The 22,215-nt window shown below is 38.5% G+C and overlaps 1 protein-coding gene across 1 annotated transcript in view; it reads left to right on the top strand.

Moving 5' to 3' along the window:
* The window catches only part of LOC130931358 (glycogen phosphorylase, liver form), a 28,184-nt gene extending 6,184 nt beyond the window's left edge, over positions 1 to 22,000 (top strand). Inside the window, exons 4-19 of the mRNA XM_057860093.1 lie at positions 889 to 1,020; positions 1,214 to 1,325; positions 1,403 to 1,485; positions 1,558 to 1,695; positions 1,756 to 1,848; positions 5,868 to 6,014; positions 11,030 to 11,193; positions 13,241 to 13,355; positions 13,437 to 13,538; positions 16,026 to 16,173; positions 16,469 to 16,527; positions 16,587 to 16,728; positions 20,254 to 20,461; positions 20,556 to 20,690; positions 20,766 to 20,832; positions 20,919 to 22,000. Coding sequence (XP_057716076.1) covers positions 889 to 1,020; positions 1,214 to 1,325; positions 1,403 to 1,485; positions 1,558 to 1,695; positions 1,756 to 1,848; positions 5,868 to 6,014; positions 11,030 to 11,193; positions 13,241 to 13,355; positions 13,437 to 13,538; positions 16,026 to 16,173; positions 16,469 to 16,527; positions 16,587 to 16,728; positions 20,254 to 20,461; positions 20,556 to 20,690; positions 20,766 to 20,832; positions 20,919 to 21,107 — 2,034 coding nt within the window. The 3' untranslated portion in view covers positions 21,108 to 22,000. The remainder of the gene's footprint in view (positions 1 to 888; positions 1,021 to 1,213; positions 1,326 to 1,402; positions 1,486 to 1,557; positions 1,696 to 1,755; positions 1,849 to 5,867; positions 6,015 to 11,029; positions 11,194 to 13,240; positions 13,356 to 13,436; positions 13,539 to 16,025; positions 16,174 to 16,468; positions 16,528 to 16,586; positions 16,729 to 20,253; positions 20,462 to 20,555; positions 20,691 to 20,765; positions 20,833 to 20,918) is intronic.
* Positions 22,001 to 22,215: the final 215 nt, after the last annotated feature.

Here is a 22,215-nt window from a genome sequence, read left to right as displayed (position 1 = left end):
AGGCTAAAGCTAAATGTTAGCAAACATTTTGAAATTTGAAAGAATTGGTAGCTTTTCAGTTTTGCTTCATTTTAGCGACGCCAGTGGACAAACGCGGTAGTGTTTTTCCTTAAGGAAGGCTGCATTTCCCATGAGGACCAGCGATGCGTTTCCCATGAGGACCAGTGCATAAGCACAGTGTTGTAAAATCATAAATCAATCAAAAATCAATCTCCCGGTCGCCTGCAGATGGAATAAACAACATTTCTGTTTCCAGCGGCTATGTGAAGGATGGATAGTAATAAGGTAATAAATCCAGTTATGGCTAAACAATAGCATATGACAGTTAGCAACCATGTGGCTAACCACACAGAACCCCTCAAGATATAAAAGAGGTGTCATTCAACTAGTTGTTAGTCGACATATTATCACAAATGTTATGAATTTTTTTTATAAAGGTTAGCTCGTTACCTAGAGTTGCTTTAAGATGATTGAGAAGATTAAGAGGATCTTTTTGAAGACTACTTTAGAAAAGGTTGGAGAATATATTTTTGGGGAAAAGCCCTCAAACATGCCCCAAAAAGAAAATGTAGTTGGAAAAAGAATTTTAAAAGGGATAATGATAAATATATAGCAGGAACAAAAATCAGTAGATAAATTATTGGGAGCAAAATCCAAGAGTATTTGAAAATTAGAACTACACAAATACAGTATAAGATTACATTGCAGATTACAAGACATTTTTTTTAAATTATATGTTTGAATGAAATAAAATTTACATTAAATATATATGTAAATAATAAAATGAAGTTAAAAATTAATAGAAAATACAGAGGGGGGTAAATATTTTAAATGTTTTTTGCACAATTCCAAATGCGCCTGCCATCTTCCTGTCAATTCTACCCGTAGGTTGAGGAGGCAGACGATTGGCTGCGTCACGGCAACCCCTGGGAGAAGGCCCGCCCCGAGTACATGCTGCCCGTTCACTTCTATGGACGCATAGAGGAGACAGAGAATGGCACCAAGTGGGTCGACACACAGGTATGAGGGTCACATATTACTTATTAACTCATTGAAGGCGATAGATGTCCAATCCATTTGAACTGGGAGGGGTAGGCAGCAATGACTGTTGCCTTCCTTCCCAGATTGGACATCTATTGCTTCTATAGAGGGGAATAAAGGTAGTGAGAAAAGTCCATTTCCAGCCAATGTATATTACCTTTGACCTGTTGAGGTGGTGCTGGCGCTGCCGTACGACACGCCCATCCCAGGCTACATGAACAACACGGTCAACACTATGCGCTTGTGGTCCGCGCGCGCCCCCAACGACTTCAACCTGAGAGACTGTGAGCATCCCGTCACTTGTGCAAAACCGCTTCCTGTTTCTTGGTCTTACAAAATTCAAATGTTTGTGTGTCCACAGTTAATGTGGGCGATTACATCCAGGCCGTCTTGGACCGCAACCTGGCAGAGAACATTTCCCGGGTGCTATATCCCAACGACAATGTAAGGGCTTAAGTGCAACGGGACTTTGAAGAGGCTGGTTATGAAACTTCCTTTGCGTGTTTGTGTTTTGAGTTTTTTGAGGGCAAAGAGCTGCGTCTGAAGCAGGAGTACTTTGTGGTGGCCGCCACTCTGCAGGACATCATCCGCCGTTTCAAGACCACCAAGAAAGGGACGCCCGGACGCACATCCTTCGAGAGCTTCCCTGATAAAGTATGACCACAAACGGAACCTAAGGTTTTAGTTCCATTCTGATTAATGTTGTCATTGCAGGTTGCCATCCAACTGAATGACACCCACCCTGCCATGGCCATTCCTGAGCTGATGAGGATCTTTGTGGACATCGAGAAGCTGGACTGGGACGAGGTGTGACGCGTTCACCAATCGTGGGGGTTTAGGGTCTGACCTGACGTCGAAAAATGAGTCGGAAACCGCACAGATTCCAAGATAAAGGCGATAATGATGCAGCTCCAACGACCCGGGCCGGCGGGATTTCGTCAATCCGGCCAGAAGGCCAAACTCCGCGCGTTCACCTTAGTCTTAACCAGTGTTGTCAGTAACGCGCTACTAAGTAACGCGTTACTGTAATCTGATTACTTTCTTTCAGAAATGAGAAATCTAACGCATTCATTTTTCCAGGCCAGTAATCTGATTGAAGTTAGTTTCCAGGTGCCTGTGCGTTACTATTTTGTTGTTGTCTTATACTGTATGTAGAATGAAGAATATTGTAGTCATGTACGCAGAGCATTTGAAAAGAAAATACTGCGCTTGAATTTGGGAGTGACATCACATCTGACGTTTTCTCATCGGGGGGGGGGGGAACGGGTCACGTGTAATACCATGCTGCCTGTGCCCGCGCCGTCTGCCACGGCGGTCAACAACATAGCCTGCTAGCTATCAGGATGCTAACAGTAAAGGAGCCGGAGAGATACAACAAACGGCCGCATTTGCTCACTGGCAATACAGCCATTACTTCACATATCCGTCCAGTAAAGATGACAAAAATATCTCCGTGCGTTGCAAACTCTGCGCTGGCTCAGAAAGACTGTCGACCGCTATATACTCGACGTCCAATTCAACAAGGAAGCACTTGGAATTACAGCACAACGCGTCGCGACGTCGCGAAAAAAAAGCCGACAGGTAACGAGACAGCCAGCTCTTCTACAGTTTGTAACCAGCCTTTATTATATGTGTAATTATGTACATTTTATAGTTAGAGTTTGTAATCATGGCGGAGTTCTACATTTGTGGGACTGGGGGGAGAAGCATGTTGAAAACTGAAACGAAAGTCAAAAGTTTGGACACACATTTTGCGTTTTATATATTTTCACTACTATTATATATTCTCACTGAAGACATCAAAACTATGAACGAACATGTGGAATGGCAAAAAAAAGTGAAATAACTGAAAACAGGTTTTGTTTTCTACATTCTTCAAAGTATCCACCTTTGAGGTGTCTCCAAACTTTTGGCCAGTACTGTGTGTGTGTATATATATATATATATATGTATTTATATACACATCTTGACACTGTTCGAGTTCAGTTGTTGGCAGCGTTTGAAAGCTTAGGTTGAAAGAAATTCTAAATATCCATCTTGCCTCCTCTGGTGTAGTTTTGGCTAAGAAAAGCAAAGGATAGTCTCCAAGGTGCAAGTCACGTGATCTGTTCGAAAAATGATTTTGACCCATTATGAAAACTTTACGTTGTAGGATTTTTGTTCATTTCATTAATTTTTGTTGTTTGTTTTATTGCTTTACAACTTTTAGAAACAATATTTTAACGGCTAGGTCTTTATTTCGAAGGGGAACTTCAGAATTTTTGACATTAGGCTTTATCTTGGAGTCAGCGGGGGTTCAATTAGTCAGTGGAGTTGATTTCAACAAATTGTGTGCAGTTTATCAGTGAGTTGTTAGTTTTAGGGCTCCGGAATGGCTTAGCAAGGGCGAGTCAATGGTGGTCGACTAATTAAACCCCTGCTAACGCAAAGATAAAGCCTTATGTGAAAAACTCAATTAAACGCGATGACATTTTTCTGTTATTTTTATGTTGAGGCAGCAAAAGGGAAAAAAATGGTAAAAAGTAACTGATAAGTTACTTTTAAAGTAACTTAGTTACTTTGATAATAAAGTAATTAGTAAAGTAACTAGATTACTTTTTTGAGGTGTAATCAGTAATCAGTAATTAAATTACTTTTTTAAGTAATCCGTGACAACACTGGTCTTAACCCTTTGAATTGACTCCATTTTAAACGGTTTAAAGAAGGCTCACCAAAAACAAATTGACAATTTATTCAGATCGACAGAGATCAAAACAGCAAGGCGAAACAGAAACACTCAGGCGGGGAGGCAAGGTCACCCTATTACACGTCAACAAAAGGTTCCTGAGAAAAATGACAACATTAGTTAAACATTGTCTTTTGAAGGCTCTCGTGGGGCGTGGGCAAGAAGAAGGGTGTGTTTGGGATTATTGTCTGTTTGTGGATTGGACAGGAGCATTCGGGAGTTACTGTTGTCCGGGCAATGAGGGTTGTGGATTCAGTGTCAAAGGGGCTCTTGGAGTCTTGTCAGTTGTGTTATCAGTTGGATATCGGGCGTTCTTCGGTGTTCCTTGTGTTTGGACAGACCGTCCTGCCATTTGTTCTGGACTGTCCAGGGAACTGAGTGCGAGAGTTTGTGCGTCAATCTTGCTCACTCAGTTCCCTGATTGATTATATTAAGTGTTAGAATAATGCAAACAGTTAGACAGTGCCAAAGAGAAAAGGTACTATCTCCTTCATTCACAATAGGTGAACATTTTCGAAATTGACATTTCCTCATTACAGCGATCCCTCGCTACTTTGCTAATTCAAACTTAGCGCCCTCAGTCCATTGTGGATTTTTTTCAATTAAATAAATAAATAAATAAATAAATACAGATGAGCTGTCCCGAGCCGATGGCGTAGTCTCACTCTCCCTCATTCCCTCCCTCTCCCTGCTCTTTGTTGGTCAGGCAGTGAATCTGAAGCTTCAAAGCGCCGCATTCGTCAATCACCGTTTAATTTGTTAAACAGTTGCTGTGGCAACTCATTGTGTGTAAGTGAGCAGCTTGAACTGATTTGAGTGGACTCACTCAATGAAGCATTTAATAAGCACAAGTGTTTTGTACTTTATTCTTGTTTAAAAATAATTCGGTGGGACAGTAACATGTTTAAAAGTACGTTTTTTTTTTTTTTTTTAATTATACTTTGGGGAAAAAAGTGAAATTTTTATGTGTATCTTTCCAATGCTAAATCTGAATAAATACATTAAACACACACAAAAAAAAGGGTCGGGGGGGGGGGGGGGGGGGCGACTTCAGTTTTTCACTTATCGCGGCACGTTCTGGTCCCCATTAACTGCGAAAAACGATCACTGTAAATGTTCCATAGACACCTATTGTAAATTCAAAGTTCCATTATCATGAAATAAATATCACAAAGTGTTCAAAAATCATTTAAGCTGCATTGTAAATAACAAAACTTTCTGTAAGTTAAGCTAACTTAAAGCGCAAAACAACAAATACATGACATTCTTATAAAAGACATTTGCTCAAAGTATTTATGCAAATTTTGAATTTCTCAGCGCTAATAATGGAGAATATTTTTTTTAAAATATTAATTTGCCCTCCCATTTCAAATGGATCGGACAGTCATCTGCAGCAGTGGTAGCCAATGATTTAATATATCATTTATCAGTTATTTTTTATTATTAATTTGTTTTTACATATTAGTTTGTGTGAATAAATACATTATGAAATTAATAAAATGTTAATACAAACTAAATATAAAATACAATTTCTAGATAATTGCATGGTGATGTTTTGCTCTCCTGGTCGGTCAACTCCCTTGGGTTGCTTCCTGTTAATTTTTGGGCATTTATCGGTCACCTCATGTTGTTAAGGTCATTTCCATGTGACTTCCTGTTCATTTTGAGGGATCACTTCCTGCTGATTTGGGACATTTTGGGACGTTTATGGCTCACAAGAACACTTAAAAGTTTTTTTTATTTATTTATTTTTTTTAACTCTAAAGGTTTTTTCAAAACATTATTTAAATGAGTGCCCTAAAGGGTTAAATGATTGAATGGCTCTTTGGAAGAAGACAGACGTTGCAAACAGTAGAATCAGCTTTTGGTTTGTAATTTGGATGGTGCTGCAAATACATGACGGTGGACTGAACTGGTGAAAGTAACTTGCGCAATGATGATGAACATGTAGTCAGAAACTGGAAGAATAAAGGACATGTACTGTCAATATAGAAATTATATTTTCCTTTTTCTCCTAATTTGGGAAATCCGAGATGAACAGTCAACCTAAAATTGTTAATGACTCTGAGTCATTGGAAAATGTCAATTGTGTCCCCACCAGGCCTGGGATCTAACCAAGCGCACCTTCGCCTACACCAACCACACGGTCCTGCCCGAGGCACTGGAGCGCTGGCCTGTGGAGCTGATGGAGACCCTTTTACCACGACACCTGCAGATTATCTACCAGATCAACCAAATACACCTAGATGTAAGCGACGCGCAAATCAGACGAAATGTAGGAGTGGGAGAAATGGCTAAATATGAAGGACAAACATTCAAATACTCGAGGGCTCATCTGCAAATATTAGAACAAAGAAAAATATTCAACAATCTAGAAATATTGGTATTGAATGGTAAATGGACAGTAATTATGTAGCGCATTTATCTGCATGGTTACCAGAAGCAAAGAGTGATGGAAGTAAAAAAAAAAAGAATTAATAGTAATGCCAATTGAGAAACAATGATGAAATATTAATTTTTCAAAATGTGACGTTCTTTAAATGGCATCTTGCTGTATGAATGCATTCTTGAAATCTGCTGTTGAGATTTTTCATTAATTCCTCATCTGAGCTGGGATGCTGTGATTTCATCCGGAATTCACCATGGGTACTAAAAATGCACATTGTTTACTTGCTCAAGGTCACTGTCTCGCAGTGCTGCCACATGCTCATGTCTCATGTCAAGCAAAAATTCCATTTATTTTTCATTATTCAAGATTGCATTCATGCATGCCATTTTTAGGCTGTAATTTCAAAATAAAAATTCAATAATCATAATAAGAACAAAAGTTCCATTCCAATTCCAAATATATAGGGCGCAAAACACAGACAAGACTGAAAAAGCAGTTTTTGCTCTTGCACCCCTTTTTAAAATAAACTGCTGTATTTTAAGCTGTTGTGTTTGACAGAACTATATATGCTGCCATAGCAGATTCATCGCACATTAAACCCCTGAACTAGTTTTGATTTGTCCGTTTTACCCTGGAAACCCCCTTTTACAGACATAGTGCAACCGCTTTTGTTTCAACCCAGCCATAAAACGAAGGTAATTAATTTATTATTCAAAATGTCTGTCATTTTTAGCTTAGAATCATTAATTGATATTAATATTTCATTAAAAAAAATTTTTTTTAATCTTTAAAAAATTATTCACTCACATATTTTAAACTTTTAAACAAATTACATCACAATGGACAAAAAGTGTTGTCTGTAAAAAAGTCACGGATATCTACCTCAGAACTACTTAATTGTATTTTTATTTTTTGTTACTGTTGCATTTTCTCCAATATGTTAGATGATAAATAATTGATCCAAACAAAGAAAATTTGAAAAAAATGTTTAAAAGGGTAAATATTAAAGTTGCACCGATACCGATACCAGTATCGGCAGGGGGCGCCGATCCGGCCCGAATTGGTGGTATCGGTATCGACGAGTACCAACATTTAGGGCGCCGATACCATCTACTGGCATCACTTTAGCGCAAATGAACTGTCCTCCCCACGTGAGCCAACTTCCCACATCCCGATGCGTGACATCTGTATGTCTTTGTCTCGCAAGTACCAAATGAAAATAACACCTTCGTCTTCAATATTAAAGGTCTTCACTATAACGCACATCTGCGATGTTACGCTGCTTTTCTTACATGACATTCACAAACGATTAGCATGCTTGAGCTAACGCTTGCTGTAGTAGCGCCGATGGGATCAGAAAGGTTAAAACCGTGAGAGACTAAGCAAACTCATGGTTTCATGATGAACAATGAGTGGCAAATTAAGAGCGCCGTACTTCAAACTCATCCTGTTTATGAAAGTCGATTGTCATATTATGCTGGTGTTGTGCAGTAATGAGCAGAAGTGACTTCTGTGGCCAGAAAACACTCAAGCGGCGCAGCGCGCACACTAGATATCATCAGATAGCAACCTAGATGTCCTATGTTAGATCCCATGTCAACTCTTGCGCGCACACACGAGATATCATCAAATAGCAACCTAGATGTGCTACAGTAGATCCCATGCCATTAGCTGCGTGTGCCCAGAGCGACGCATAGTCCATATAGTACATTGATGAATTAGAAACCGCCATGACTGAATGGAAGTTAAGCAGGCCAAATCAATCCATACCAGTGACTATAGATAATGCTGCAAATACTGTTAATTCAGCACGTTACAGATGGACTCGGACCACCAATAGGATGTTTTGCTCATATGGTAAATATAGCTGCTAAGAGAGCTGCAGCAATCAACAGTGTGCCCCACTTTACAAACAGTAAAGATTGTTCTCAGCACTTACAGTATATACAAAATTTCTTCAGATCAGTAAGAAGTAAACACATAAACATTATGCACTAAAATGCTTGTTTATATGATGGCACTGTTATTTTTGCTTGTTAGCAAAAAAAAAAAAAAAAAAAAATAATAATAATAATAATAACAGTTGTATTTTCTGTTTCAGAGCATTAAATGTATTGAATTGTATCGAAAATCGTACCGAACCGTGACTTAAATGTATCGTTGCATCCCTTATACGTATATATATATATATAATATATATATATGTTTGTATATATGTAATGTTTGTTTTTTTGTTTTTTTGCAAACAGAGTGGTATCGGAATGGTATCGGTATCGGCCGATACTGCACAGCCAGGTATCTGTATCGGTATCGGGCCCAAAAAAATGGTATCAGTGCAACACTAGTAAATATATGAAAAAATCTTGACCACTTCTTGATGTCTGCGATTTCTGCTCCGCGCCCCTTGTTATATTACCATGTTTCACCCATAAAATCCCCCCAAAAGCCAGCTGTGGCCATTCACAGCTGTGTCTTGAAAATCAGTGATACATGCTACATGAAGTTTTTGGATCTAAACAAGGTACATACGCGATAATATCTAGCTAAAGTCATGGCGTCTTTAATTCTGCTCTTGCGTGCTCTCACCTCCAGATAGGGTTTCACGTTTAATTTTTTTTTTAAAATGCCCTCCTGTTCAAAATTTTTCTTCCCCCAGAAAATTGAGATTATAAGCTTTCCAATGATGTATCACACGATAATATTGGACAATTTTGAAATGTGGCCAAATTGGGTGTCTCAGAGCGGAAGTTCAAGTCACCTGAGTGTTTTCCGCCATTTATATGACCAAGTGCCAAAATATTTAAACCCAACCCCTCAAAACAAATAGCACAGATAACACAAACATTTAAAAAATAATGTCATGTCAAACATGTTCAACAAAAACCACAATACATCAAAATATCCTTAAATATTCATAGAAAAAACAAGCATAACAACAAATATAATGAAAAATAAAACCCTTCCAACCTCCTAAAAAAAAAAAATCATAAAAATATTCACTGAGCAATATTTTTTTGATAATACTTGAAAATATGAAGACTCAACACTAAGCAACAATGAAAAGCAAAGCAGAAATCTTTGGGGAAATACAGTGGGGCAAATAAGTATTAGTCTACCACCAATTGTGCAAGTTCTCCTACTTGAAAAGATTAGAGAGGCCTGTAATTGTCAACATGGGTAAACCTCAACCATGAGAGACAGAATGTGGAAAAAAACACAGAAAATCACATTGTTTTATTTTTAAGGAATTTGTTTCCAAATTAGAGTGGAAATAAGTATTTGGTCACCTACAAACAAGATTTCTGGTTGTCAAAGAGGTCTAACTTCTAACTAGGCTCCACTCGTTACCTGTATTAATGGCACCTGTTTTAACTCATTATCAGTATAAAAGACACCTGTCCACAACCTCAGTCAGTCACACTCCAAACACCACTATGGCCAAGACCAAAGAGCTTTCAAAAGACACCAGAGACAAAATTGTAGACCTGCACCAGGCTGGGAAGATTGAATCTGCAATAGGTAAAACGCTTGGTGTAAAGAAATCAATTGTGGGAGCAATTATTAGAAAATGGAAGACATACAAGAACACTGATAATCTCCCTCGATCTGGGGCTCCATGCAAGATCCCCGTGGCGTCAAAATGATAACAAGAACAGTAAGCAAAAATCCCAGAACCACACGGGGGGACCTAGTGAATGACCTACAGAGAGCTGGGACTACAGTAACAAAGGTTACTATCAGTAACAAAATGCGCCGCCAGGGACTCAAATCCTGCACTGGCAGATGTGTCCCCCTGCTGAAGCCAGTGCACGTCCAGGCCCGTCTGCGGTTCGCTAAAGAGCATTTGGATGATCCAGAAGAGGACTGGGACAATGTGTTATGGTTAGATGAAACCAAAATACAACTTTTTGGTAGAAACGCAGGTTCTCGTGTTTGGAGGAGAAAGAATATTGAATTGCATCCGAAGAACACCATACTCACTGTGAACCATGGGGTTGGAAACATCATGCTTTGGGGCTGTTTTTCTGTAAAGGGACCAGGACGACTGATCTGTGTAAAGGAAAGAATGAATGGGGCCATGTATCGAGAGATTTTGAGTGAAAATCTCCTTCCATCAGCAAGGGCGTTGAAGATGAGACGTGGCTAGGTCATTCAGCATTACAATGATCCCAAACACACAGCGAGGGCAACAAAGGAGTGGCTTCGTAAGAAGCATTTCAAGGTCCTGCAGTGGCCTAGCCAGTCTCCAGATCTCAACCTCATAGAAAATCTGTGGAGGGAGTTGAAAGTCGGTGTTGCCCAAAGACAGCTCCAAATCATCACTGCTCTAGAGGAGATCTGCATTGAGGAATGGGCCAAAATACAAGCAACAGTGTGTGAAAAATTTTTGAAGAGTTACAGAAAACGTTTGACCTCCTTTATATATTCAACAAAGGGTACATAACAAAGTATTGAGATGAACTTTTGGTATTGACCAAATACTTATTTTCCAACATGATTTGCAAATAAATTATTTAAAAATCAAGCAATGTGATTTTCAGTTTTTTTCCCCACATTCTGTCTCTCATGGTTGAGGTTTACCCATGTTGACAATTACAGACCTCTTTAATATTTTCAAGTGGGAGAACTTGCACGATTAGTGGTTGACTAAATACTTATTTGCCCCACTGTAGTTGTAAACTTAACGAATTACAGAAAAAGACGTACATGCAGGCCGTCTAGTTGCATGTGCCTAGATCTGTCATGGCCGTTTGCTTGAAGATTTGCTCCACTTGCTCAAAAGTGCTTCAACAGGTTCCAAAACATCTTGTCGAGCAAGAATGAAATTATATTTGATGCAACTATTCCACTCTCCCCCCTTATTTCCCACACAGAGAATCGCGTCGCTCTTCCCCAACAACATGGACAAGCTGAGGAAGATGTCACTGATCGAGGAGGAGGGAGGCAAGCGAGTCAACATGGCGCACCTCTGCATCGTGGGCTCGCACGCCGTCAACGGAGTCGCTAGGATACACTCCGACATCATCAAGACACAAGTGTAAGCATGTGAAGAAGCTTATCGATTTTCCTGTGGAGTTTTTTCATGAAGTCAAGGCTGCTATTGACGTTGATAGATGAACCAGAGTTGTTCTAAAAATTGATATTGACGAAACAATAACTTTGGCATATTACCATTTACAACTCTTCCTACTGTTCTACCTACCGGCTTGAATATTATTTCATAGACATGAATAACAAGTTGGCTGCCATTGACGGCGATAACATAAATTGAGCGAAAAGATAATCATTCTATGCCGACCATCCCAGTTCAAATGGATTCGACATCTATTCCTGTCAATGGCAGTCAATGAGTTAATCACAAAGGAGGCCCACAGTGGACATCTTTTTTACACAAAGATAATATATACTGTATATCTCAATTTTCTGGGGTAAGAACATTTTTGAACAGGAGGGCATTTAAAAAAAAAATTAACCCCTTAACCCTAACTCGAGGTGAGAGCATGAGATATATGAGAATATAACAAGGGTCGCAATGGAGAAATCGCAGACATCAAGGAGTGGTCGAGATTTTCTTTTTGGAACAGTTACCCTTTAAATTTTTTTTCTTTCTCAATTTTCTTAGTTTGGATTGATTATTAATCATCTAAAATATTGGGGAAAATGCGACAGTGACAAAAAAATACAATTAAGCGATGGTTATGAGATGGGTATCCGTGACCTATTTACAGAGACTATTTTTTTCATTGTGATGTAATTTGTTTAAAAGTTTAAAATATGCGAGTGAATAATTTTTTAAAGTCGTTTTTTTTTTTTTTTTTTTAACGAAATATGAAACATCAATTAATGATTTTAAGCCAAAAATAAGAGACATTTTGAATAATATAATTTTTATGGCTGGGTTGAAACAAAAGCGGTTGCGCGACATCTGTAAACGGGGGTTTTCAGGGTAAAATGGACAAATTTAAAAATAGTTTGGGGGCTTAATGCGCCATGAAACTGCTATGGCAGCATATACACATATTGTACTGTCAAATACAACAGTTCTTTTGGCTTAAAATACAGCAGTTTATTTTAAAAAGGGGTGCAAAAGCAAAAACTGCTTTTTCAGTCATGTCTATATAGTGTATATACACACAATATACTGTATATATATTTGTATACTGTATTCATGCTGGGAGTGTTCATTTCTGTTTTTTGGGGGGGTTGTCTTATTTTTAGTTGTTTTAACTAGTAGTTTTACTTAGTTTTTGTATATTTTTTTATTTTATTGTAATGCATGCTTTTTTTTTTTTTTACGTTTGGATAACTGCATTAATATGTTATATTTTTGTTTGTAAATACCTTTTTATATTTCTTTATATTTGCTATTTTGATTTTGTTTTATATTGGTTATATTTCAATTTTATATTTGTTGCCATCTTTTTCATTAGAATTTTTTTTTTCATATTTTGATTTGAAAATACTTTATTTGTATGAGTGCATTTGTTTCATTTATTTGATTTATATTTTATACATTTATCAATTGTATGTGTTTATCTGTTAATTCCATTTGTATTTAATCAGTGTAAAGCACGAATTTCATGACAATACGAAACAATATCGATCCCCCCCTCCCCTTTTTTTGAAAGGGAGGCGGTGATACATTATTTGCCGATATTGCAAATTCTGCCATAATTTGATTAGATTCAGCAGCCATTGAGCGAGTTAATACGAGATCATGTACATATTTCGCACAGTTAAAATTAATTAAAAAGAAAGGATTTTTTTTTTCTTTTTTGTAAATAGTTTTTTTTTCATTATTATTATTATCAGCCAAACTATTTGAGTACTTTGTATTTATTTTGAGGATACCCATTTTATACTGTGCATGGCCCCCTTCTTTTATTACGGTGAACAAATTGCTGCTTTTGTTTGTCGCTTCCTCAAAAGATGTCCAATGCAACAAATTGAGCAAACGCCGCTCCGGTTGTGTCCTCATATCACAACGCAACATTAACACATCCCCTGTTGCAAACTCTCAACCGTAAACCGCTTAGCCACTCGTTGCTAGGCATATTCTGACCATGTTGCGTTTCTCTTCCAAGATTCCGCGACTTCAGCGACCTGGAGCCAGCCAAATTCCAGAACAAGACTAACGGCATCACTCCCAGGCGCTGGCTGCTGCTGTGCAACCCCGGACTGGCCGAGCTAATCGCCGAGGTCTGGCATAGCCTGATACTAAACGCTTTTTGGTATGTTCTTTTCTCGCAATTTCTAATCCATATCTGTATTTTCGCTCAGGTTATCGGCGAGGACTACGTCAAGGACCTCAGCCAACTGCAGCGGCTGAATGACTTTGTGGACGATGTCGCTTTCATTCGGGATGTCTCCAAAGTCAAACAGGTGAGAGAGGTCATACGATTAATGGACTGATCCACGATTTAATCAACTATCAAATTAATTGAACTGTCTTGTCAGGGGATTAATCGTTTAGAGGCAATATCAATGGAAAAATCATCCAAATACAGTACTCCTTTTTTGACTGCTCAACTCTTCGGTATCGCTGTCAATGGCAGTGAATGAGTTAAAAACTGCATTTTTACTTTGTTCATATTTGTTATGTTTATGTGAAGTCTACTGCCGTAAATGGCAGCCAGTTGTTTTCGTCAACGATAGCGAAAATATTTCGTCAAGGAACCATTTTTTTTTTTTCATGACGATGAAGAGACGATATTGAGCTAAAAACGTGCTTTGGGAGACTAAAACATAACGAGCCTAACGCCAGTTTTCATCTGATGAGAAGAGAACGACACGAAAATGCAAAATGCAATCAGTCACATTTTCACAATGTGTGACATTTTATGCGCAGTTAGCCTGTATCATAGCAGTGTCTGCTTGTGTCACTCTTGGGCCTTGCGCACACGGTAGTATTTGTTTTCTTATCTTGGCCCGACAGAATGTCTTTTAAGGTCTGTGCTGAGTGATCATCAGTCACCAAATGTAACTCATAGCATTAGCATAACATTCATAGAGTCTTCTGGCATCCAGGTGGGCACAATAAAGCCCCTTTCAGACTTTTATCCTGATAAATTCCCGTGGGTGGCTTGGGGGATTTTGTAACCCGTACATTGCGTCATTTTTGGTCGGCATCAACAACAAAATAAACCACACATTTCCAAAGATGGATGATGGACTGTTTCCTCCACAGCACTGCGCTTCAGTAGACATTTTAATTTGATAGGTTTCCAGTTTAATTTGGCTATTTCCAGTTTGCCATGTTGATAATGGCGATGTTTGTTTACCGCTTTTCGTCGTACTGTGAAAAAGGAAATGACGATCGGCCCGCCATGAAATTGTCATCAGCCTTCGCTCCGTGACCCGGGAATTAAATGCCTGCTTTCACACATGTCGCGTCTTGGATAAGTCCCAGACATTATATTAGGACGCGACCCAGTAAATGTCCATGTCATCTCTGTGTCAGTCGACCCTGAAAATTGCTTTCAGACATAAGGGCTACCCGTTAAAATCCCGGGATTTAAACTGAGTTCAGTGTAAGTCTGAAAGGGGCTTTAATTGAAAATAATGCACTGCTTTCCTGCTGAGTGTATAATATCACCAAGTTGGTGTTGTCCTTGTAGACTCTGCAATATGTGCTCGTCTGTCAATTTTCATTCGAAATAGTTTAAAACCTTTAATTATTTATTGGAGTAATTTTTTTAAATTTTACCGACGTAAACATTTTTAACATCGGCTAAAACTAGACGAAATTAGTCTTGAGTTTTCGTCAACAAAAACTATTAAGACACATTTTGAGATGACTAAAATATGAAGAAGACTAATAATTATTATGGTCCAAAAGACTAAGACGAAAAAGGGCTGCCAAAAACAAGACTGATGGCACCCAATGAGTTGTTGGTATATATATATTTTTGTCAATTAAACACAGAACGAAAAAACAAATATCCTCGAAGTCCTTTGATTCTAATAAGTTATTTAACTAAACTCTTTTTTTAATGTTTTTTTTTTTTTAATTTTCTAAAATCAAGTCGCTTTTTGATTTTATTTTTTTTGTTTAATTAAAAACAAAATGGAAAAAGTAATTCTCTTGCATTTTCAAACACAAAAATCTGTTTTAATATTATAAAATGTAAAAAATTATAATACAATAATTTCACAAATACAAATATTTTTTTTAATATTACTACTATGTGTTTTAAAAGAAAAAAATAAAGGGGGGATGTCTTTTGTTTTGCCCCCCAAATATTTACAAAAAAACAAAAAAACGAGACTCAGTAATTATTCTTTTTCGCTGGCTTTATTATAACAAGAAATAACATTTTTTAATAGCATGATTTATATCGTTGATTAGTGACGTGATCGCAAAAAAATGGCGATTAGTCAAATCTCAAAATAATCATTTTGTGGCAGCCTTACACCTTTGTTGCTTGGACAATTCTTTCACTTTTGACTTTACGAACACAAATTTCACTTACAAGCCACCTTTCTACTTCAAGGCAAAAGTTGGTGCGCCCATTCTTTCCCGTACACGCACAACATCTTGTGATATTGAGGACCTAATAATGTGTACAGGCGTGTCTCCTGCAAGCACAGACTTAAATTGCACAACGCCTGGCACACAAAGTTCCTCATAGCCATCTTAATCTTAACTCATTGGCTGCCGTTGACGATGATACACGTCCAATCCATATTGGGACGGCTGGCAACACTGCAGAAAATAAGCTCAAGCGCATCTTCACAATGCAAACATTGCCGTGAAAGTTTCTGATGTGATTGTCTCTTCATAAATCCTTTCAAAACATTTGGACACGTTTTGGCAGAATTGCTTACATACTAAATATGTGCGTTTCTATTTGTGATCGTGTTACACAGGACAACAAGGTGAAGTTCGCCCAGTACCTAGAAAAAGAGTACCGGGTGAGGATCAACGCGGCGTCCATGTTCGACGTGCACGTAAAGAGGATCCATGAGTACAAGCGGCAGCTGCTCAACTGCCTGCACATCGTCACCATGTACAACCGTGCGTACACGGATCCTTGTTCTTATGACCTCCCTCGGGGGAAAAACACCGCAACACACTACTACAAGTCTAAACAAACATTCGATTTTGCCCATGCACAAGGAATTTTCCACTGAGTTATGGGTGGGACTTGACTACCACACACTCTCACTTTGTCTCTAATATCACTCAATATGTACATAGTGAACCTTAGCAGGGTGTACACATTCATATTTTAATTAATTTCACTGCATGCATGACTTAATAATAAGCAAGTGTATGAAGACTCATAATAAGTTGCGTATTATTTCCACAGGCATTAAAAAGAACCCGTCTGCGCCTTTTGTACCTCGAACAGTGATCATCGGGGGAAAGGTTAACATTGCACACACACGCTCGCACAGAAATAGGTGAGCAACCTCTGCCCCCCGTAGGCCGCCCCAGGGTACCACATGGCCAAGATGATCATCAAGCTGATCACCTCAGTGGCAGCCGTGGTCAACAACGACCCAGTGGTGGGAAGCAAGCTGAAGGTCATCTTCCTTGAGAACTACAGAGTCTCCTTGGCTGAGAAAGGTTTGCACACATTTCAGGTTCATTGAGTGCTGTAGTTATCTAATTGGCTATTATTGACAGGGATAGATGTCCAATCCATAGTTCAAGAAGTTAAAGAAATTGATTTTTTTTTTCTATTTTCAGTTAGCAAATGCAGATAATTGAAGGTATTTTTTAATAACCATGCTTGATACTAGGGCTGCAGCTATCAAATATTTTAGTAATCGAGTATTCTACTGAAAATTCCATCGATTAATTGGGTAAACGGATAAAACATTTTTTTAGGTAAAGAGCAATGATAAATATACATGGGAAAACAAGGCATTTCACCTAATATTGAACCAATTTTAGACAGTCTTTATTTTTGATGGACATTGTTGAAAACAGCCAACAATTGCATCTCAGATGTGACTAGAAAAAAACAACAAATTCACTGCTTTTTCTCAAAAAATTTGAGACCTCATTTAAAAAAGTTCTCATTTCTTACCTAAAAATTAAGCTTGATAACACACATCACATAAAAGTTAAGTGTTTTTCCCATGTGTTTCAATTGAATTTTAATTTGTGTCAAGCTATTTTTAAGTTCTAGTTAAGTTTAAGTCTAAAGTGTATGTCCTGATAGGGTTTAGAGTTTTTGGAGTGTTCAAAATAAATATATGATACCTGCTGTATTGCATCACATTAGGCACCAGTGCTACTTGGTGTTTTATCCATCAATGACTACTGAGCTAAATTAGTAAGCTTTAGTATTTTTATTTTATTTTACACCCTCATCACTCAAAAGCGTTGTGTTTTTACAGATTAAATAAAACCTGTATGAAAGACACGTTAGCCATGCATTAACAGTAGTCATTTCAATTAATTGAAACCTAGCCCTCCGCAGGGCTAACTTTACGTTAGCAAGATACAGTAATGTTAATCTTATTTATTAGTGCTACGTTAACTTAATTTTACCTTGTCCATAGTATTGCTCTTCCACTCTCGGAGTAAACGTGGTGTCTTCGGTGGAGCAGGGGCTAGGCGGTCGGGTCGCCGGGCCTGTCATCGGTCGCCAGGTCCAGCCGGGGGTGCGGTAGCGTCGGTGGACCCGCGGTTAGCCGGGGCTGGGCAGGGGTAGTGTTATGCAAGTGTGAATACATGTGTGAATACGCTGTGTGAATACATGAAACAGTGCCTTGGTCTCCAGCTGGAAATGCTCCCACACTTTTGACATTTTCTGGTTTTTCTTTGTGCCTTTCTCTTCGCTTTCGTCGGCTTATATCAGTGGTTTTAACTGGGGTACGATTGAACCCCTGGGGTTCGGTGACTAAGCCTCAGGGGTTCGGTGAAGTTTAAGAAACGCAGAAGCCTATTTTGTACACTAACAAAATCTAGGCAAAATGGTGTTTTAGACCAGGTTTTGGACTGCTTTGCCTTATATTTAAAGGCTTTATTCCATTTCTTTCAACTGCTAGCCCTCTATCTAATGGGAGGAGAAATCGATTTGCTCAGTGGAAGGTTGACTCGCACTTGGTATGAGGGAGTATAACAGAGATACAGACAATGTGAACTGCGTAGATAATTTTTTTAAAGCTTCATTTTACGCCATGAAAATAGTATGTGATGCAAGGATGCGACAATAAAATGAGAATATAGACATGAAAACTAAAAAGGAACTGTGAAATAAAATGAGTATTATTTACTAACGTGAAAATCAACAACAAAAGGCAAAATTATTAGTAAATTCGAAATATGGAAGAAATTTAAACAGACATGTTAGCTTGCTTGGTTTTGAATTCGGCTTAATAATGAAATTCCGAAGGGTTTGGTGAGTGCACCTGTGAAACACGTGGGGTTTGGTACCTTTAGCAAGGTTAAGAACCACTGCTCTATATTCATGTGTGGTTGAAATCAAAGATGGCCGCCCCCTCTCCCTTCTTCCTCTACGCACGTGACTTAAGCGCGTTGTGCCGGATTAAAAGTAGTCAGGGCAAAACGTCATGCTTAGAGCTGGCAAAATTAAACGATTCCTCGAGGCGGAGAAATTGCCTCGATCAATTTTTGAAATTGAGTTACTCATAGTATTCAAGTAATTGTTTCAGCTCTAATTGATACTCTTTATTTTTTATTATATATGTACAGTGGGGAAACTAAGTATTTAGTCAACCACTTGGGTAACATGGGTAAACCTCAACCATGAGAGGCTGAATGTGGAAAAAAGAAACAAACAGAAAATCACATTGTTTGATTTTTAAAGAATTTATTTGCAAATCATGGTGGAAAATAAGTATTTGGTCAATACCAAAAGTTATTCTCAATACTTTTTTATGTACCCTTTGTTGACAATAACAGAGGCCAAACCGTTTCTGTAACTCTTCACAAGCTTTTTACACACTGTTGCTGGTATTTTGGCCCATTCCTCCATGCAGATCTCCTCTAGAGCAGTGATGTTTTGGGTCTGTCGTTGGGCAACACGGACTTTCAACTCTGTCTCCACAGATTTTCTATGGGGTTGAGATCTGGAGACTGGCTAGGCCACTCCAGGATCTTGAAATGTTTCTTACAAAGCCACTCCTTTGTCTGGCAGTGCAGGATTTAAGTCCCTGGCGGCGCATTGTGTTACTGATAGTAGCCTTGTTACTGTGGTCCCAGCTCTCTGTTGGTCTTTCACCTACAGCTCTTTGGTCTTGGCCATAATGAAGTTTGGAGTGTGACTGACTGAGGTTGTGGACAGGTGTCTTTTATACCGATAATGAGTTAAAACAGGTGCCATTAATACAGGTAATGAGTGGAGCCTCGTTAGAAGAAGTTAGACCTCTTTGACAGCTAGAAATCTTGCTTGTTTGTAGGTGACCAAATACTTATTTTCCACTCGAATTTGGAAATTAATTCTCTAAAAATCAAACAATGTGATTTTCTGTTTTTTTCCACATTCTGTCTCTCATGGTTGAGGTTTACCCATGTTGACAATTACAGGCCTCTCTAATCTTTTCAAGTAGGAGAACTTGCACAATTGGTGGTTGACTAAATACTTATTTGCCCCACTGTATATATATCATTAGCTGGGTCTATCTATAAATCAGCTATGTTTTCAAACAGTTCTATATTAATTCCAATACAGTATGTGCTGTTGAACATCTTTATTGTGTCATTTAAATTTACGTTTAACTTGTATAATTAGTTTAACTGCCTAATTAAAGGTAAAATTTTATTTTTCTAGCACTTGCTATTTAAAGGTGGGGGCATCAGTGATTAAATTTTGGCATAATGAAGTCAAAGGTCACAGAGGTCAGAAAGGGATTTTTTCTTAATGGATTAGCCTAGATTACTCAAATTTGCAGCCTGGGTGATGTGGTGAGAAAGAGGACATTTTGGGGAGTGAGGGCAAAGGTAGAGGTCCCACTCAACCAAATATCTGGCGATGCTTTGAATTTGGCTGCTTAGGCTGAGGTTTGCTCTTTGAATCCTCCTGTAGTTTCTATAATTGCGTTTGAATGAATATGACCTGCCTATTAATTTTTTTCAGGACATTATTCAATGTTTTTTCTGCATGTCTTTTGTGGTCAGTAATCCCAGCTACAGACCTATCTGAGCAGATCTCCACTGCGGGAACCGAGGCGTCGGGGACAGGCAACATGAAGTTCATGCTAAACGGAGCGCTCACCATCGGCACCATGGACGGCGCTAATGTGGAGATGGCAGAGGAGGCTGGTGTGGAAAATCTGTTCATCTTTGGCATGACAGTGGAAGATGTGGCAAATATGGACAAAAAGGGGTACCCAAAGAGAAAACTGTAGAAAATTGATTTTCTGCAATAAAATTTGAGCTTATAGTTGCGTTTTTTTTTTTTTCTTTTTTTTTTTTTAAAGATACGACGCCATGGTGTACTACAACAAGATCCCGGAGCTGAAACAAGTGATGGACCAGATCACCAGCGGATTCTTCAGTCCCAAAAATCCCAATTTATTCAAGGATTTGACTGAAATGCTCTTCAAATATGACAGGTGGGCTGATAACAGCAACAACAAAAATAACCACCACCTTTTTACAAATCCAATTTTTATTGTGTTGCACTTCAGGTTTAAAGTATTCGCTGACTTTGAAGCATATGTGAAATGTCAAGAGAAAGTGAACAAACTCTATCAGGTGATGTGGACCACATTCCATTGAATTTTCTAAATGTGCAATCCAAACTAACCCATCCTGACCAGTGGTTTTATTTCCCGCTCCAGAATCCGAAGGAGTGGACCCAGATGGTGGTGAAGAACATCGCGGCGACGGGCAAGTTCTCCAGCGACCGAACCATCACAGAGTACGCTACGGAGGTCTGGGGTGTGGAGCCCACAGACCTCAAGATCCCGCCACCCAGCGAGCCCCGAGAGGCCATCGAGAAAACTGCCCGAGAGCTCAAGAAAATGTGAAAGCTGCCTCTGTCATAGTTGGATGGGTGTTTTCAATAGAAATGGTCTTCTTTTACTAACTACCACAACACATAATCTGTGAAACTGCGCCCTCCCACCTAAAAAGAAAAAAACAAAAAACGCAAGTAACATTCACTTTTTATTTTTTAAGTATTAACCAAACCTATTTGTCTGTTACAGCTTTTTTCACTTTGCATTTGCAAAATATATTCACACGTGGAGGTGCGAGGACAAAACAACTCCTGTTACCGGTTTACATTTTCTAGCTTCACAAAAAAATTACAGTTATTTTCAGTGTTTTGCTACCACGGGAAAGTGGCTACTCTAATTTTTGGACTATAAATCGCTACTTTTCCCTCCACTTTGAAAACTGCTGATTATATTCCAGTGCGGCGGGGAAAATAGTTTTCTTGTAAAATTTTGGTGGGTGTGGCTTATAGTCCAAAAAATGTACAGTATTTTTGGGCCATGTAGGCCACTATATTATCATATGATATACAATGTTGTCTTTCTACAACACTTAATTTCAGGTCAGGTAGTACAGTTAAAAATTTAGAGCCCTGGGGATAATTCAATTAGCTGTATATATTGTATGATAAAATTAATGATCCTCTGCAGGGCTGGTTCTATGCAATTCTAGGCCTCGGAGCACAATCGGTGTGTAGCCCCCCACCACATTTTTTATTTTATTTTTTTTTGCCAATCAGATTTTTTTATAATCATTTGCTAGCTAGTATAGTCTGGAAAAGGAAATGGGTGGAAACTTTTTTGTCCTATGACAATTATAGCCCCGCAAATTAATTGATACGTTCCGTTGTGAAAACTATAATCATGGCAAGAAATGTGAATGTTGGACACTGTGAAGCCAAATCATTAAAATTTTGCCAATCAGATTTTTCATAATAGGTGTTATTTGAAAGATGGCGTAGTATAGAATATGAAAAGAGTGAGAAACCCGCCACCATTTTTGTTATGTACCAATTAAGAGTCCATCTAAATCAGTGGTGTCCAAACATTTAAACAAATTTAATTGAATTTGCCCTGCACAAGAAGCTCAAGGTCAGCCTCCACTCTGTTCCACTTAAACAGTGCCTGTATCCTCAGCTAG

The sequence above is a fragment of the Corythoichthys intestinalis genome, chromosome 15 (assembly GCF_030265065.1).
Source record: "Corythoichthys intestinalis isolate RoL2023-P3 chromosome 15, ASM3026506v1, whole genome shotgun sequence".
Lineage (NCBI taxonomy): Eukaryota > Metazoa > Chordata > Actinopteri > Syngnathiformes > Syngnathidae > Corythoichthys > Corythoichthys intestinalis.
Note: the sequence above shows the minus strand (reverse complement) of the source record. Positions and strands in the feature narration are given on the sequence as shown.